Source organism: Myotis nattereri, assembly GCF_964212035.1.
Source record: "Myotis nattereri genome assembly, chromosome: 3".
NCBI lineage: Eukaryota > Metazoa > Chordata > Mammalia > Chiroptera > Vespertilionidae > Myotis > Myotis nattereri.
In genome coordinates this window covers 65,524,159-65,540,013 of record NC_138077.1, presented here as the reverse complement: position 1 = coordinate 65,540,013, position 15,855 = coordinate 65,524,159, and the positions used below count along the sequence as shown (strand labels likewise).

The window sequence follows — 15,855 nt, the reverse complement described above, 5'->3', positions numbered from 1 at the left end:
GAATGAGAAAAGATAAACCAAAGAACTTGTTTACTTCCATGCATAGCCCATGGCACAGACAATAGTGTGATGAAGGCCTAGGCGGGGTAAGAGCTGGGCAGATGGGGACAAAGGGGGGGATGGGGGACATATGTAATACTGTCAATAGTAATATCCTATCTAATAAAAGGGTAATATGCAAATTAACCATCACTCTGTCACAAAGATGGTGGTGTCCATAGCCACAAGATGGCAGCGCCCAGTCCTCTCAGTCCCACCGGAGTTCCCCAGTCCCAGGGGGGCAGCCGCTGAGAGTGGGCAGTGTGAGTAGCCTGGCAGAATGTTTGCTTTGTCGCTGTGGCAATGAGGCAAGCATTCCACCCTGGCCATGGAGGGCCTCTTGGCAGTGGGCTCAGAGCGGCCAGGCCCTGCAGAGAACTCCTGGCGCTCAGATTTGTGCGCAGGGCTACTAGTATATATATTTAAAAAAACGAGGGCAGAAAAACTAAGGTGGCTCCTTTTAGAACTTTAAAGTGGAAATGTGAGTGAGAATATGAGTGACCACAGAGGTTCATGCTGTGCCACCGAGGCTGCCGCTGGCCCCCGAGGCTCCTGTGGCCCTGGGAGCTCCCAATCCAGACCTGCGCCTCGGAGCTGCGCTGCTGAGCTGTGTGCAGCCTCTGCTGAGGTGGCCACACCTGAGGTTTCCAGGTGGAGTCCCATCAGTGAAAGGCGCCAAGAGGGACTCTGGGAGGTTCCCTGGGGGGACTCTTGGGTCATTTGCCTTCCTCCCAGGCCTCCTCTGGCTCTGGCTGGTCGACTTTTCTGCAGGAGCATTTCCTCCTCATAGTTTTATACCAGATGCACACGACAGAATGAAGAGGTTGCGTAGAGAACTTGGAGTCCAGAGACCAGGGTTTTACTCCTGGCAAAACACGTTACATAGATAGATATTCTTCTCTGATTTCCCTTTTACTTCCCTAAGTGCTGTTATTATCAGCACTATCGTTGATGTGTGGAGCCCTTCCTGTGCTCCAGGCACTGTGCTGAACACTAGCTAACATCCGTTCACTGAACCTCCCCAAGGACCTTATGAAGGGCGGGAGGGGAGGCTATTCTTCTCACTGCAGATGAGGAAACTGACTCTTAAGGAAGTTGAGTAACTTTCTCAAGGTCACCAAACCAGGATGAATCTGGACCCAGGTATTTCTTAGCCTACAGTCTGTTCATCACCTCAAATGTCTCTGGAGAGCATCATTCATCGGAATGTACTCGACTGTGTTCCTCTTTGGACTGATTGCTTAGAAACAAATGGAACAATTCTTTAACTATTTTTTTTTTTTACCAAGTCTAAATTTCTTTGGATTCCTCATTACTGAAGACAGGTCCTGCCTGTACAGTTTCCCACCACCCCCACTGCAGGAACACAGGCTATGCATTTATGATAGCCCAAACCCCAGCATGCACCTCTCAGTGCTCCAGCCACACTTGGCTTTCCCTCACGGAAGAACCCAGGGAGGGGAAGAAGCTGGTCTTCGATGAAGCATCAGGGGAGAAGGGGACAGGAGCCTGGATGGTGTGGAAGCTCAGGGCGCTTGGCTGGACTGGAGAGGGCAGAGCACGGGGCTTCAGATGCTCCCCTTGGTGGAGCTATTTTCAGTACATACACACGGAGTATGTCTAAAGGGGCAGCGGTGAGCCCTGGGGGCAGGTGAATGTGGGCCCTCCACCGCCTCTCCTGAGTGTGGCTTCACTGGAGAGCAAGCTTTGACTAATGTGTCTCATATCTCCAGAGCCTGCAGTCGAGTCTGGTCCTTTGTAGGGACTCAGGGACTTTCAAATAAATGAAGGGAGGGAGGGAGGGAGGGAGGAGGGGAGAAAGCGAGGGACGGGCGGTGGGAGGGAGGATGAGCCAACAGTAGGATTTGTCAATGAACTGGAGCTTCAAGCGAAGATCACGTGATCTCTTTACAGGGTCGGGCATTCCTGATTTTCATGGGGTTGCCATGCAGGAGAAAACTCACTTTTCTGGTCTCCTCTGCTAATACGGGGTCAGAGAGATTAAGCCAGAATTCAACAAAGTCTCAGTCCAGATAAACAAGAAAGAAGATACAAGATTCAAGGAGAGGACCTCATTCAAGGAAAGTGTGGCTATGTTTGTCCAAGACTTTGTCCCACCCAGGTCTTGTCTCCGTAGTCACTGCCTCTTGCTCACTGGCTCAGAGTGCCGGGGCAGTGCCTGGCCTGAGAAGTGCACACACTTAAGTTTCTCTTAGTTCTGCACATTCTTTCGTAGGATGAAGTCAGGGAAGCCCATCGGTAATGGGTTCTATAGAGCCTGGGCACGACACTGATGCCCTGAGCTTGTTAAGTAAAGGCTGACTTAAAAAAAGAAAGTGCAGTAAGAGAATTTAAATGAGTAGCTTGACTAATAGTATCCAAAGACCAGTGCAGTGTGCCGCTCACCGTATCGCCGCTTATTTTTTTAATGTGTTTCCTTCACCGTCTTTCTTGTGGCTCGCTGTGCAGTTTGTGTGCTTGTTGAGAACCGCATCTGCCTTTGGTTTTGCTGAACTCGGTTTTTCCGAGACCCTCGCTGCTCATAGGCTCAGTTTCGCCTTGCCAGCGGCACCCGGCCAGTTTCTGTGGCAGAGGAGGCCACATCTGCTTCCTGAGGGCCCCTGGGCAGAAGCATGCGGTGGTGTCTCCTCCTGATCTGGGCTCAGGGGCTGAGGCAGGCTCCCCTCCTGGCGTCAGGTAGGGACCGAAACTCCAGCCTAGAACCCGAGGAAGAGGGAGAGCCGGGAGGCGGGAAGGGGAGGCAGGGAGTGAACGCTCTATCGGTCGGGAAGGAAACCACAGCGTTCAGAGCCCTGTGTCCTACTTTTCTCCCCTGAGAAGAAGGCGCAGGTCTGTTTTGGGCGGCAGATGAAGGAGGTGGGGGCGGGGGGAGCCTGACTGGCCAACCCCAGAAAGGAAGAAGGGTGAGAGAAGGGATTAGGCAGGGGGGCGATCCATTTACTTAAAGAAGTTCACTCCTGCCCCTTCTATGGATCTTCTATGGATCAACATGTTTTCTTAACAGATTCTAGAGATCCTAACATTTTAGATTGAATTCATGGTAAATCTATGTCCTTCTGCATTAAAAGGGGGCACAGATGTTTAAAAACGGCAGTGTTGGTTTTTGTTTTGCTTTCTGAGCCACCTGAGGGTGGGAAGTGCCAAAAGGGTGGTTTTTCGTGGAGACCCAGTTTCTCACCAATGCTCCTTCCCTTTGGAGTTCATGGCTTTCTGGAAGGGTTTTCCAGGCGCCCCAGTGGCAACCAACCAAACAGCCAGGTTTTATTTTAAAGGTAATGTGTCCAGCCCAGCCCTGGGCTGCTGGAAGATATAATAAAACAGAAGCAGTGGCTGCCAGGGTTTATATTGTAAAGTAAGCAGCTGAAAATCACCCATGCGCTGGTCATGACGCTGTATCACAGCAGAGCACCTGGGATGTGCTCCATCTCCTGGGCGGGCGGAGTGACAGGCGGACCGGAGAGACGACCATCCCACAAGCCAGTCCTGGTCACAAAGCCCCTTGGGATTTCTACGGGAAGGAGCGGGCCAGCTGCTGACCGGGACTCACGCACGCGTTCTCCCTTCCCCAGGAGCTGTGACAGGCAGAATAGCGACCGTGGGGAACGTTTCTGCAGAGGAAGGCGGCTCTGTCACCTTACAATGCCACCTGTCCTCCACCACAGCCACGGTGACTCAGGTCGACTGGAAGAAGCAGGACCAATTTCTGGCCATTCATCACGCGGAGTCCGGGTGGTCCATCTACCCGGCTTTTAGGGAGCGAGTGGTCCCCCGCCCCAACCTGGGCCTCACCCTGCAGTCCCTGACTACGAACGACACAGGGGTGTACTCCTGTGTCTATCACACCTTCCCTGATGGCATTTACAGAGGGAGATTCTTCCTGGAGGTCCTACGAAGCTCAGGTATGCCCTCTGGAGCAGAGCAGAGGACGAACCTCATCCTCTAGGATAGAAAATGCATCCCTGCCATGCACAGTGGAGGAGGGCCACCCAACCTGCTCACACTCACATCACCTGGGGCTTTTAAATAATGTTGGTGTCAGCGCCCATCCCAGAACAATTCAGTAGGAATCTCTAGGAGTGGAGCCAGGACCTGATAGGTGCTACGAGCATCCCTTGTGATTCCAATGAGCAGCCAACATTGATAACCACACTTTTGGGTATAAAAAGGACATTTTGTGTATATGTATTGACTAGAGGCCTGGTGCATGAATTCGTGCATGGGTGGGGTCCCTGGACCAGGCCAGAAATCAGGGCAGATTGGGGCCATCTCACCCAGTCCAGGGGCTGATCATGGCTGGCCAGCCAGGGGGAGGTTGGCTGTGGGAGCACTCTGACCACCAGGGGGCAGTTTCTGCGTTAAGCATCTGCCCCCTGGTGGTCAGTGTGCATCATAGCTACCAGCTGGTTGTCCTGTTGTTGGTCGTCCGGTCATCAGTTGTCTGGTTGTAACGGTTGCTTAGGCTTTTATATATATAGATATGGTCATCTAGAAAACGTTCTCATTTATGAGGTTAGCATGGATCATGCAGGTTAGAATTAGCTCCTAAATTTATAAGGGATTAGAGCTGGTTAGAAACAAAGCTGTGTGCTAAGTGTAAATGTACAATAATTTGCATTTTAGAAAGGTTTTTGAATTTTTTTAAATTACAATTGACATGCAATATTATATTCGTTTCAGGTGAACAAAATGGTGATAGGCATTTGTGTACTTTACAAAGTGATCATCCTGATAAGTCTAGTACCCACCTGGGGTCACACACGGTTATGACAATATCATTACCTGTATTCCCTGTGCTGTGCTTTACATCCTTGTGATTGTTTTTATATCTGGCAATTCTACGTCTTAACCTCTCCCCCTTTTTCATTCACCCCCCCCCCAACTGACAACCATCAGTTTATTCTTTGTATCTATGAGTTTTTTTGTTCATTTATTTGTTTTTTTTCTTTTTAGATTCCACATATAAGTGAAATCATATGATATTTGTCTTTCTTTGTCTGCCTTATTTCACTTAGCATAATACCCTTTAGGTCCATCCATGTTGTCACAAAGGCAAGATTTCATTCTTCTTTATGGCTGATTAATATTCCACTGTGCCAGTGTACCAGACCTTCTGTGTGCATTCATGACACTTAGGTTGCGACCACATCTTGGCTATTGCAAATAGTGCTGCGATGAACATAAGGGTGCTTATGTCTTTTTCAATTAGTGTTTTGAATGTCTTTGGATCAATACCCAGGAGTGGAACTGCTGGGTCACAATGATAGTTCTATTTTTAAGTTTACGATAATTTACATTTGTTCGTGCTTCATAGCTTCCAAAATAATCTCACATTTGCTATCCACCTGGACACTTGAACCAGATGTCGGGACGGTGGCAAAGGATTCTGACCCTATCTGAGAGACAGTGGAGTGGAGTGGTTATGAGTTCAGGCTGATGCCAGGCAGCCGGTGTCCAAATCCCGGTGCTGCTGGTGACCACAGACAGGATTAGGTAGCCGCTCAGTGCGTTGGTTTTCTCCTCTGTGAAAGGAGGTGGTTGTCAGACCTTGTGAGGTGCTGACAGGATTGAATTACTTACCACAAGCAGCTCGGCACCTGGAACATGCATGGGAAGCACCACGTACGTCTCAGTGATGAACGCACTGCTTGTCTGACTGATGCAGGTGGAAGCTGAGGCTTGTGGGGCTCAGAGCATTAGCGCTGACTGTAACACAGGTGTTCTGGTTCCCTCTGAACTTCTATTTGCTGATTGTGTGAGAGATTAAGCTTTATGAGTTGGCAAAATCTGTGAAACTGTTACCTTAAAGTTTCTTTTCAAATGCTTGCTCCCACATAGGCCAATTGTGCATGCGGACAAGAGCCTACATGGTTTTCTGTTCTGTGGACAGCCCTCTGCAGGCCCTCTGACCCTGCCACTGCCCTCCATGACCCCTCTGCTCCCCGTCTGCCCCCTCCCCCCGCCTGCGGCCAAAGCAGGGAATGGCATCCTCAGGGCAGGAGAAGCACCTGCCGGGGGTTTGGGCTCCCTCTCCTGCCCCTCCTGGTACCGTGTGGGGACTGTGGGCACTGCCCTTGTTCTAAGGGATTGCATTCCTAGGCCACCTTGCCGGCAATCGCAGCCTTTAATCAGAGGGAAGAGGGCCGGCCTCTGCTACTCCCTCCTCTTTTCTCCCCGGGCACCTGGGTTCCCCCGACCTTCTGGGACAGAAAGCAGCCTGGAAACCTCCCCCCGCAGCAAGCACACAGGGGTAACCGTCCTGTTTCTCTCACACGCTCCTTGGATTAAAATATCTCTTCAAAACTCCCTTCCTGCCTCTTCCTCCTTCCAGTTCCATTTTATGTTCGTAGAAATTCTCTTGTTCATGTTTAATTCATATCACAAACATTGATGAAGCACCAGTTATGTGCCAGGTGCTTGATGAATATTTGTGGTCTGGGCCTGGCCGGCGTGGCTCAGCGGCTGAGGTCACAGTTCCACTCCTGGTCAGGGCACATGCCTGGGTTGTGGGCTGGCTCCCCAGCAGGGGGCCTGCAGGGGGCAGCCGGTCAATGATTCTCATCATTGACGTTTCTATCTCTCTCTCCCTCTCCCTTCTTCTCTGAAATCAATAAAATACATATTTAAAAAGAATCTGTGGTATGAATGAAGGAAAATAGTAAAGGACACAGTCCCAGGGCCTTGCTCCCACCAGGTCTCACCGCCCAGGAGGAATAAGTGTCATGGGCTTAAGGTGAAAGGTGATGTGCTTTTTTTCTTTTTTTGCACTTTAATATTAATTTTATTTTAATTTTAAGTTAACATTTTCCTTCTAGTATGATTACAAATATGAAGTTTAATGAAATAAAATATTCCTTTTCCATTTTTTCTGGATGCTGCCGTTTGTTTTATTTCATGAGTATTTTCCAAAGTGAGGCTGCTGAGTCGAGGAGGGGGGTTAACAATGGCCCGCTCTGGTGTAAACGTGTGAGGCACACAACGGCTTGCGTGTCAGTGGCTCATGGTGGGCCAGGCAGACGCTCTGTGGTCCAAGCAGCTGGGTTAGTGGTCCAGTCTGTGGCCGGAGAAAGGCCTGGCCAGCCCCCACCTCTGTTCCCTGAGCTCAGGCCTCCCCGGGAAATGGTTGCCCTTTGCTTCTGGCCTCAGTCGGTTTCCCTTATTTTGTCCTCCCGCTAGGGGCTGGGCACAGCGCTGGGTTCCTGATCCCGCTGCTGGGAGTCCTGTTGCTGGCGGTCATCTGCACAGCGGCCACCATGGTGGTCACGTTGGCCAGAAAGGTAAGACTCTGGACCCCACACCGGCCACCCTGGCCCTTTCTGATTCTCCTTCTGTCCAGAGACAGACATGGACGGGATCCCCCACTGCCCTTCGTGCCTTTTTCGTGGTCCTTGTTCCGCCTGTTGGGGAAGTTGTTTGCATTCTCCTTCTGTGCCTCCCTTATCTGGGAGCCCGAAAGGTTGGACTGTCTTCCTCCAGTCTGTTTGTCACCTGCAGCTCCGAGGTCCTGCCTGTCCCTTCTGCCGGTCCCTGGGGTTAGATTTACCTGCTTTGGCTGTGATGCACCTGGGGCATCTGCTCTGTGAGGGGGATCTTGTACATCAGCCCATTTAGTGTTAACAGTCCTCCAGTGGTGCCTGGCTGCCCGCGATTCTGCAGGATGAGAAGGAAAGGAGGACGAGGACCCTGTTTTCAGATCAGGACCCTCATATATGACTTGCCCAGGCCTAAGCCTTCTTTGAAGTTCGGTCTCTGTTTTTAAAATTTATTGTTGGCACTATTTTTACATTTGTTCTCCCTCCCCGCTTTGCCTCCCTGCCCCCAGCGGCACCCCCCCCCCCGCCCTGAAGTTACGTCTCCCCAGCGAGGAGGGGCCCTGCCGGCCTGCAGTGGGGAGGATGCTCTGTAAATGCTGCCGCCAGGAGGACCTCTGACTCTCGCTTTGCTTTCAGTTGCTGACAGATCTGTCTCCCTTTCTCTTTCATGCACCAGAGGGTTTAGCAAAAGCCACCCAACCCCACAGTCCTCATAATCACTGCTTACCGCGCACTTCTCCAATGTCAGGGCCGCGGCTTCAGCTCACGACCCCCTCCATCTGTGTCCCGTCCATTTCCCTCCTCCCCTCTCCTCCGCACCCCGCAGTGGGGTCCCTGTTCCCATCCAGTGGTGAGGGCTCTCCTTCCACATCCCAGCCAGGGCCGTTCCCAGGACAACTGTTCTAGAGCAGGTCCAGGAACTAGGGCCGGACTCGTGGGTTCTGGCGACAGGGATTTACCTGCACGAGCTCTCAGGTGAAGGTGCTGAAGGAAGCGGAATGGGTGACGAACACTCCGCATGATGTGGTCTCAGCTGGAGACTCGGTTGAAGCAAGTCTTGTATGCAGAGTTGGTTGCATCCTAAGGCAGGGAGCTGGCCTTTTAAAAACCCACCTTCCTCAGTCACTGACTGCAGGCTGCGCAGCAGGGAGGGTCCAAGAGCAATTCTGCAGAGAAGGGGCAGCTGTGAGCCGCTCACAGCCTATACACCCAGGCCTGGGGAGTGGGAGCACAGGTCAGGTACTGAGGTTCTGAGTGGGGCACCAAGAGTGCTCCCCACACACCCCGAGAGCCAGCAGATTGCTGTCTCGAGGAATATGGCGTTGGAATCAGACAGGCCTAGGTTGGAATCCTGGCTTTACCACGTGAGCAGCTATGTCACCTGACCTTGCTGAGCCTCAGCTTCCTCATCTGTAAATCAGAAATAAGTATGGTGCTGCCTTCGTGGGGTTGCAAGAAAATTTAAGTCAAATAATTCAAGTAAGCCGCTTGGGTATTTTTCCTGGCATACATTAATAACCATTATTCTTATAAATATGTGTTCTTATCATTATGCACTTTATTTATCATAGCACCTCATAATACTTGGTGCTCAGTAAATATTTGTATCGCATGGATCAACTAGACCAAATGAGTGATTGTTATCTGCCAGGCAGCTGTTGGCAGAGTGTCCCAGGGGACCTTCTGAGAAGCACAGCAGAGATGGCTGTGTCTGCACCAGGACCGTGACTGCCACGTCCTGTCCTTCTCCTCAGGTTCCACGGGGGCAGTGTTTGTCCTGCAGCCCCAGCTGCAATCCCAGTAGCTGCCTTTGATCCTTCAGGACGTCAGTGCCTTGATCCCAAACTATTTTTCCGCACAGATCACAGTTACAGAGTCCCCCATGCAGGATGCAATGCAAATGGAACAGGGAGAGACCCACCTCAGGCATATCTCCAATTCCCAGAGGACTCTGGAAGCCAGAAGAGTCCTAAGGTTCAAAGGCAAGGGGGAGGCCAGGCCAAGAGTGGGAGCAAGAGCACAAGTGCACGGAAGGTCACACCATTCCCTTGAGGATGAGTTGGGCATCCATGCTTCCAAATGGGTGGGGTTGCGCCAAGGGATGCAGCACTTCTGTTAAGCCCAGCGTCAGTGTCCACCTATGATAACTGCCCCCTTTCTTCATACTTTTGGTAGATAAGGTGCAGCCACTCCTCCTGAAAAGGAATGAATGGAATAGTATGTGGTAAGAGACTTCCTGTGTGTGCTTCTGAGACTATGGCCTCTCTCCAGGCCCAGCTCCTCAGGGCCTGCAGTTGTGTGTCACTTTGCTCTTCCATGTTTGTTTCCGGTGAGCCTCCATGTGGCCCTATCCACTCTCCTGCGCAATCCCCTGCATATATTTGTCACCTCAGAGCTTGACGCTACCAGTAATGGTGCTCCTGTTTCCTATGCTGGAAGCAAGAGAGAAATACCAATGATGAGAAGGAATCATTGCTTGGCTGCCTCCTGCATGCCCCCTGGTGGGATTGAGCCTGCAACCTGGGCATGTTCCCTTGACAAGGATCAAACCTGGCACCCTTCAGTCCGCAGGCCAATGCTCAATCCACTGAGCCAAACCAGCCAGGGCTGCCCACGGTGTCTTGATTCCTTGCCTTAGCTCAACCCTCACCGATGCTGCTCTCATATGGATGTGATGGCTGACTTCAGGTCCTTGGTTTCCCCAACATATTTCACTGTTCTGGCCTATTGCCCCGCAAGTGCAACTGTGGTTGTCTGACCATGAGTCCCTATTTAGATTCAGAAAATCCAGTTCTTTTAGGTATGGGGCTGTGTAAAAATGTGTGCGTGCGCGCATGTGCAGGAGCGTGTATGTGTGTGCCTGTGTGTGCATGCCTGCATGCACATTTCCGTCCTACAACATATACTGAGCATCTGTTATGGGCTCTGAGGTTAAGCAGACATAGCCTCTTCCCCCAGGGAGCTCACAGTCTGGAGAAGACAGGATTCAGTGTTACAACAGGGAACATCTAAGAGTGCATCCCAGTGCAGGGGAGAACACAGCTCCCTGGAAGGGTCAGAGAAGGCCTCCCAGACAACGTGCTGCAGAGCTGCATCGGCAGGATGGAGTACACAACCTTTTCAGGGAACTACAGAGGGTGGACGATGGGTGTAACATATAAAGCCGGGGAGTCAGGACACAATGCCTGCATTCTAGAAACCACAGGATGAGAGGCAGCTTGGTCGAGGGGAAAGAGCATAGAGAGCCTGGGGTCAGACAAACCCAAGTCAGAATTGGACTTGTCCTTGGGCAAGTGACTGCACCTGTCTGTGCCTTGGAGCTAATTCAAAGACTTTGATAGAGGTATTGGTGAGGTTACATGAGAAGGTAGCCCAGCCCAGTGGTCGGCAAACTCATTAGTCAACAGAGCCAAATATCAACAGTACAACGATTGAAATTTCTTTTGAGAGCCAAATTTTTTAAACTTAAACTATATAGGTAGGTACATTGTTATTAACTTAATTAGGGTACTCTAAGGCTTAGGAAGAGCCACACTCAAGGGGCCAAAGAGCCGCAGTTTGCCAACCACTGGCCCCAGCCCATGCTCAGGGCAGCTCTCTGGCATGAGGCCCTGTACCAGAATTTGGGGTGTTGGTGGGGCATGAAGCTGAGAAAGTGAGAGTGACCAAGTCACATGAAGCATTTTGAGGGCATCACACTCAGTCTCTTGAAGAATGCATCTCAGACAAGGTTTTTTACACAACTTAAGTGGTTTTGTAAATCCCTTAAACTCCTCCTGTGGCTCCTGTAGACAATGAGTGACAACGGGTTGTCAGCAGAAGCATGGCATGATCCAATTTTCATTTTTGAAAGCTCACTCTGTGGGTGGCCATGTGGAAGTTGGACTAGAGGTAAGAGGGGCTCTCGAGGCAGGCGAGTGTGGAAGTACAGTCCAGAGACAGGACATAAAAGTAGGGATAGAAAAGGGAGTAGGTTTTAGAGTTTCGTAGGATAGGATTTTATGGCCACTTGGAGTTTAACATTGGCCTCCAGGTCTCAGCTGGTGCCGTAAACCAGTTTAGGGACTGTGGGGCCGGAACCGTCTGTGGAGGAGGAAGTATGTTGGGTTCCTCTGAGACAGGCTGGTCCTGAGCTTTCTGCGGGTCATCAGGTGGCCATGCCCAGTTAGCAAGTGGGCATCTCAGTCTGGAGTTCAGGGCAGAGGCCTGGACTTCCGTGGGTGGAGATTTGGGAATCATCAGAGGGAAGAGGGTGGTTGTGATGTACATTTAGAAGAAGTGTCTCCGAGTGTTGAATGTGGGAAGGCAGAGGGCAGACCCTGGGAAACCCCTTTAATTGGGGAGCTGATGTGCAAGCGGGAAGAAGAGCGGGGCTGGCTGAAGGTGCGGGTGGGACTCAGGGGAGGAGGAAGAGAACCAGGGAGGAGGTGCCATGGAAGCTGGGGAGGAGAGCATTTTAAAAAAGAAGAGGTCGTCAGTGTTTGGGGTGACAAAGAGAGAAGTGGGGTGCAAGCTGCCTCACTGGGCTTTGTGAATAGGGAGGAATGGTGGCAGGTGCATTGCGTGTGTAGAAGTTTTGTTTTGGTGGAGTGGTTAGTACTGAAATCCAGCCATGACAAAACTGAGAAAGTAAGGTCAAGAGATTGGTGTTGGTCCGAATACAACTTCGTGTGTGTGTGTGTGTGTGTGTGTGTGTGTGTGTGAGAAAGGAAGAGAGAGCATTATAATTACGTATCAGTTGGGGAGTAACTTTTGAATGTCACCCCTACATACTCTGTCATTTGTTTGTTTTTAGAAGAAATTTCTCAGAATTCGTTCTGCAGAAAGTGGCCTCAGGAGAGTGCCCTGTGGACAGGAGGAATGGGGGCTCGGGGTTCCGGCCTCCCCTGCAAGCTGCGTCCTGACAGAAGCTGCAGCTGCTGGCCCATGCAGAGAGCAGAGGGATGATGACTATGATGAGCCGCACGACTACTTCAACATCCTGAGCTACAGAAGCCTTGGGGACATCAGCTTCCCAGCAGAGACTGGTTAGCGGCAAGGGGCATCTTCTGGGAGACACAGCCTGACTATGTGTAGGGTCTGCACTCTCCATCACTGCTGTGTGTGTGTGTGTGTGTGTGTGTGTGTGTGTGTGTGTGTGAATGATTGCCATCCTCATCTCTGTCTGCATTTCCTCTCCCCCTCCCTTCCACTCCATTGTGGCAGACCAGGGTGAGCAGCTTGAGTCTTGATTATGAATGCGATGTTGAAAACAGTGTGACCTGATTTTGAGTCTGGCAGTTTAAGCCAATTCTGTGGCTCTGGACAACGTGTTCCTCCTAACAGCACTGGGTGGGGGCTCAGGTGACAGGGTTTTGTGGGGGATGATGATGACAGTGTGATTGCAAAAACACATTCTTCTCATTTCTCACTGTCCTTTCCATCAACAGTTACACATTCAAGGCATTTTAGGATTCAAGCTTGGTCCCAAGCTTCTGCGGGGAGAAAGGAGGATGACTAAACCATGGTCTTGAGTCTCAGCCCTTTGAGAGCTTCCATTAAGTGGGGAGATAACATCCCCATGGAAAGGTGGTAAGGGGTAAGGATGTAAGACCCAGGCCTGTGGGAAGATATGCCAGTTTGGCGGAGGTGGTCAGCATAGGCATACCTGTGGTGAAGTGGCCCAGGAGGATGGGGAGCAGAGGGGCTGGTCTGGTGAGAGCAGGTTTTTATCCAAGGAACTTGCAGAAAACAAAGTCGGGAGCTAAAGCCTCACAAGGAAGACCCTGGTGCCAAGGGAACCAACGAGACTTCAGATTCTATTCTCTGGGCAACGATTCAAGTCTCCTCTTGTTGGACCTACTCAGCGTATAGCAATGGGCTGTGTGGGGGCTTCAGCCTCTTCCAGCCGAGCACTGGGGGAGCCACGGAAATGGTGTGTGCTCACCGAGGGGCCTGCGTGACCTTGGGCAGTGACCCACATTTTCTCTGTCAATCCAACACCGAACTTTTAAGAAAGAATCTGTTTCCCTCTAAAAGGGAAACCTAGATTTTTAAAACAAGGACTCTTCCTAGGAAAAAATATAAAATGAGCGCGATAGTTTCTACAAATGTACACCCCCACGCTATCTTCTCTGAACGCTTACATTCAGTCCTGGCCTCCTTGTGCTGGGGTTGGGTGGCATCGGAGCTGCTCACTTCTGTTCAGGTGGCATTTAGGCTTTTATCCTCCCACTGTCTCTCAGAGAAACGGGGAGGGAGGCTGGCTTACAGGTGAGTGATTTTCTTTCACGGGCACAGGAACCGAGAGAGAATGCGAAGCAAAGCTGTCTCCTGCCAACCATTACAATAACGCATTGCTCTGCTCCCCAGAATCAGGCTGGTTGAACAAGAAGACAATGGAACTCCTACTCCTCCGTGGATTTTTATTTTTATATTCTCACTTTTCAACCAAACAGGTCTGTCGTTAGGAGCAATGAGCTGAAATCTGTCCAGAGTGCCAATTTGTTTGGAAGAAAGAGAGACACATGGACAACACTGTTATTTGCCATGGCAGTCAGTACACAGCACTTTTCTTGCAAAACTAGTGCAAATTTGTTGGTAGTAGAACACAATCCACGGACAGGAAATGAATGACGATGGGATGACGAAAAGGGAGTGTTGTTTTGCTTTGATGGAGACACATATTAGGTCGAGGTAGACTGAGAGTTGGGTGTTATTGAACACGATTGTGGCAACTGGAAACATTTACAAATTCCATTTGGAGTTGATAAAAACACAGAAGGACCCAGAGATGTCGTAAGTGGGACAGGTGACTAAAATAAGATGGAATTTAACGAAAATAAATTTTAAAGTGGAATTCAATGAGCTAGATTTTCCTTGGAGAACCAGAGGAGACAATCCTGTCAAAGCCAGATTCCTGGGGTCAGTCCAGGCCAATAGCCACTCTCCACATGCAGCTATGAGCAAGGCAGATGTGTTGTGAGTGTAAAATACACATCAGGTTTTGAAGACTTAGTGTGAATAATAAGAATGTGAATGATCACATCAGTCACTTAAAATATTGATTACATGTCAAAATGACAATATTTTGGATATGTTGGGTTAAATAAAACATATTATTAAAATTTATTTCCCCTGTTTCTTTTTACTCTCTTAATGTGAACTACTGGAAAATATAAAATTGCATATGTGGCTTCCATTGTATGTTTACTGGACCATGTTGCTCAGACTCTAAACCTGAGCCAAGCTGGTACCTAGGGATGGTATCTGTTTCTGACTGATGGTCTCTCTCTCTCTCTCTCTCTCTCTCTCTCTCTCTCTCTCTCTCTCTCATTCATAGTAGGGGTTGATTATACTTTTTTCCTTTCATTATGTCTTTCTAAAAATATATAGGGAAGAATCACATGGGAGGTTGAGGTAGGGGACCACTAAATACAGACAGGAAGAGACCTTAGGCTGTCTTGAATCCCCTCTTGAATTCCTTCAGGAGGAGAGGAGAATAAAAGGGGAATCATTGAATGATGAGAGTTCAGGGAGAAATAAACTTATTGATTCCTTACACCTTACCACTCCACATTCTAAGCCTGGGCATGTAGAGTCTGATCTATAATCCAAAGAACTATATTGAACAGGTATGAGACATTTGAGTCATGGAGCTTTGACGTAAATGATCTTCATGAGTGGACACAACTTTACCGTGCAGTTTTGTATCATGACTTGTCCCTTCTCCACCACACTGGAGTTCCGCTGAATCATCACACAATTAGGTTCATACAGATCCCATCAGTGTTGACTGGACAGGAAGGGCGGCCCAGCGCATGAATGGAGTGTTCTGGTGGGCAAACCACATGCCACCGAGAGGAGGGAAGCAGCAGCATGGCTGTGGCTGTCAGCAAGGGGTGTGAGTTTTGGTCAGACTCTGGTTCTTCCTAGTCCTGCTTCAGGGCTGTAACCAGTAACCCCCCACCTCCACTCCATCGCAGACCTGTCAAAAGGCCCAGGGGAGCATTATGTGTACAAGAGCCTGAGCTTTCTGGAGGTCAGAACTATATACCTTGATGTTTCAGATAAATTAATTTGCATAGATAGGGTCTAGGACAATACTATCCAACAGAACTTTCTGTGATGAAAGTTCTGTGTCTTTGCTGTTGAATGTGGTAGCCACTAGACACACATAGCTATTGAGCACTTGAAAGGTGGCTAATGTGACTAAGAAACAGAATTTAAAATTGTATTTAATTTTAATTAACTTAAATTCAAATGTAGGTAAGTAGTGATGTGACTGGTAGCTAGTATATTAGACATTGCAGTGATTGCCTTGCAAATGGAGAAAACACAGGAAGATGTGTTTATAGGCTATTGGATGGCTCTACAGATGCTATGCATTTGAAAGAACTCTGACCAGGGAGAAACATGGAGGTTGTCTTTTAGTCCTGTAGCCTTCCTTTGATCAAGACAAACCATGAGGCCAAAAGCAGGATGTGAATTTATTTATTTCAGACTC

General features: G+C 49.6%; 1 protein-coding gene across 1 annotated transcript; it reads left to right on the top strand.

The window, feature by feature from the left end:
* Positions 1-2,672: 2,672 nt before the first annotated feature.
* On the top strand, positions 2,673-12,402 carry TIGIT (T cell immunoreceptor with Ig and ITIM domains; the record flags this gene model as incomplete). The annotated part of the gene is made up of 4 exons (XM_081085323.1): positions 2,673-2,736; positions 3,630-3,959; positions 7,234-7,334; positions 12,166-12,402. The coding sequence occupies 4 exons, from the start codon at positions 2,673-2,675 to the stop codon at positions 12,400-12,402; spliced, it is 732 nt and encodes a 243-aa protein (XP_080941449.1).
* Between the last annotated feature and the right edge of the window lie 3,453 nt (positions 12,403-15,855).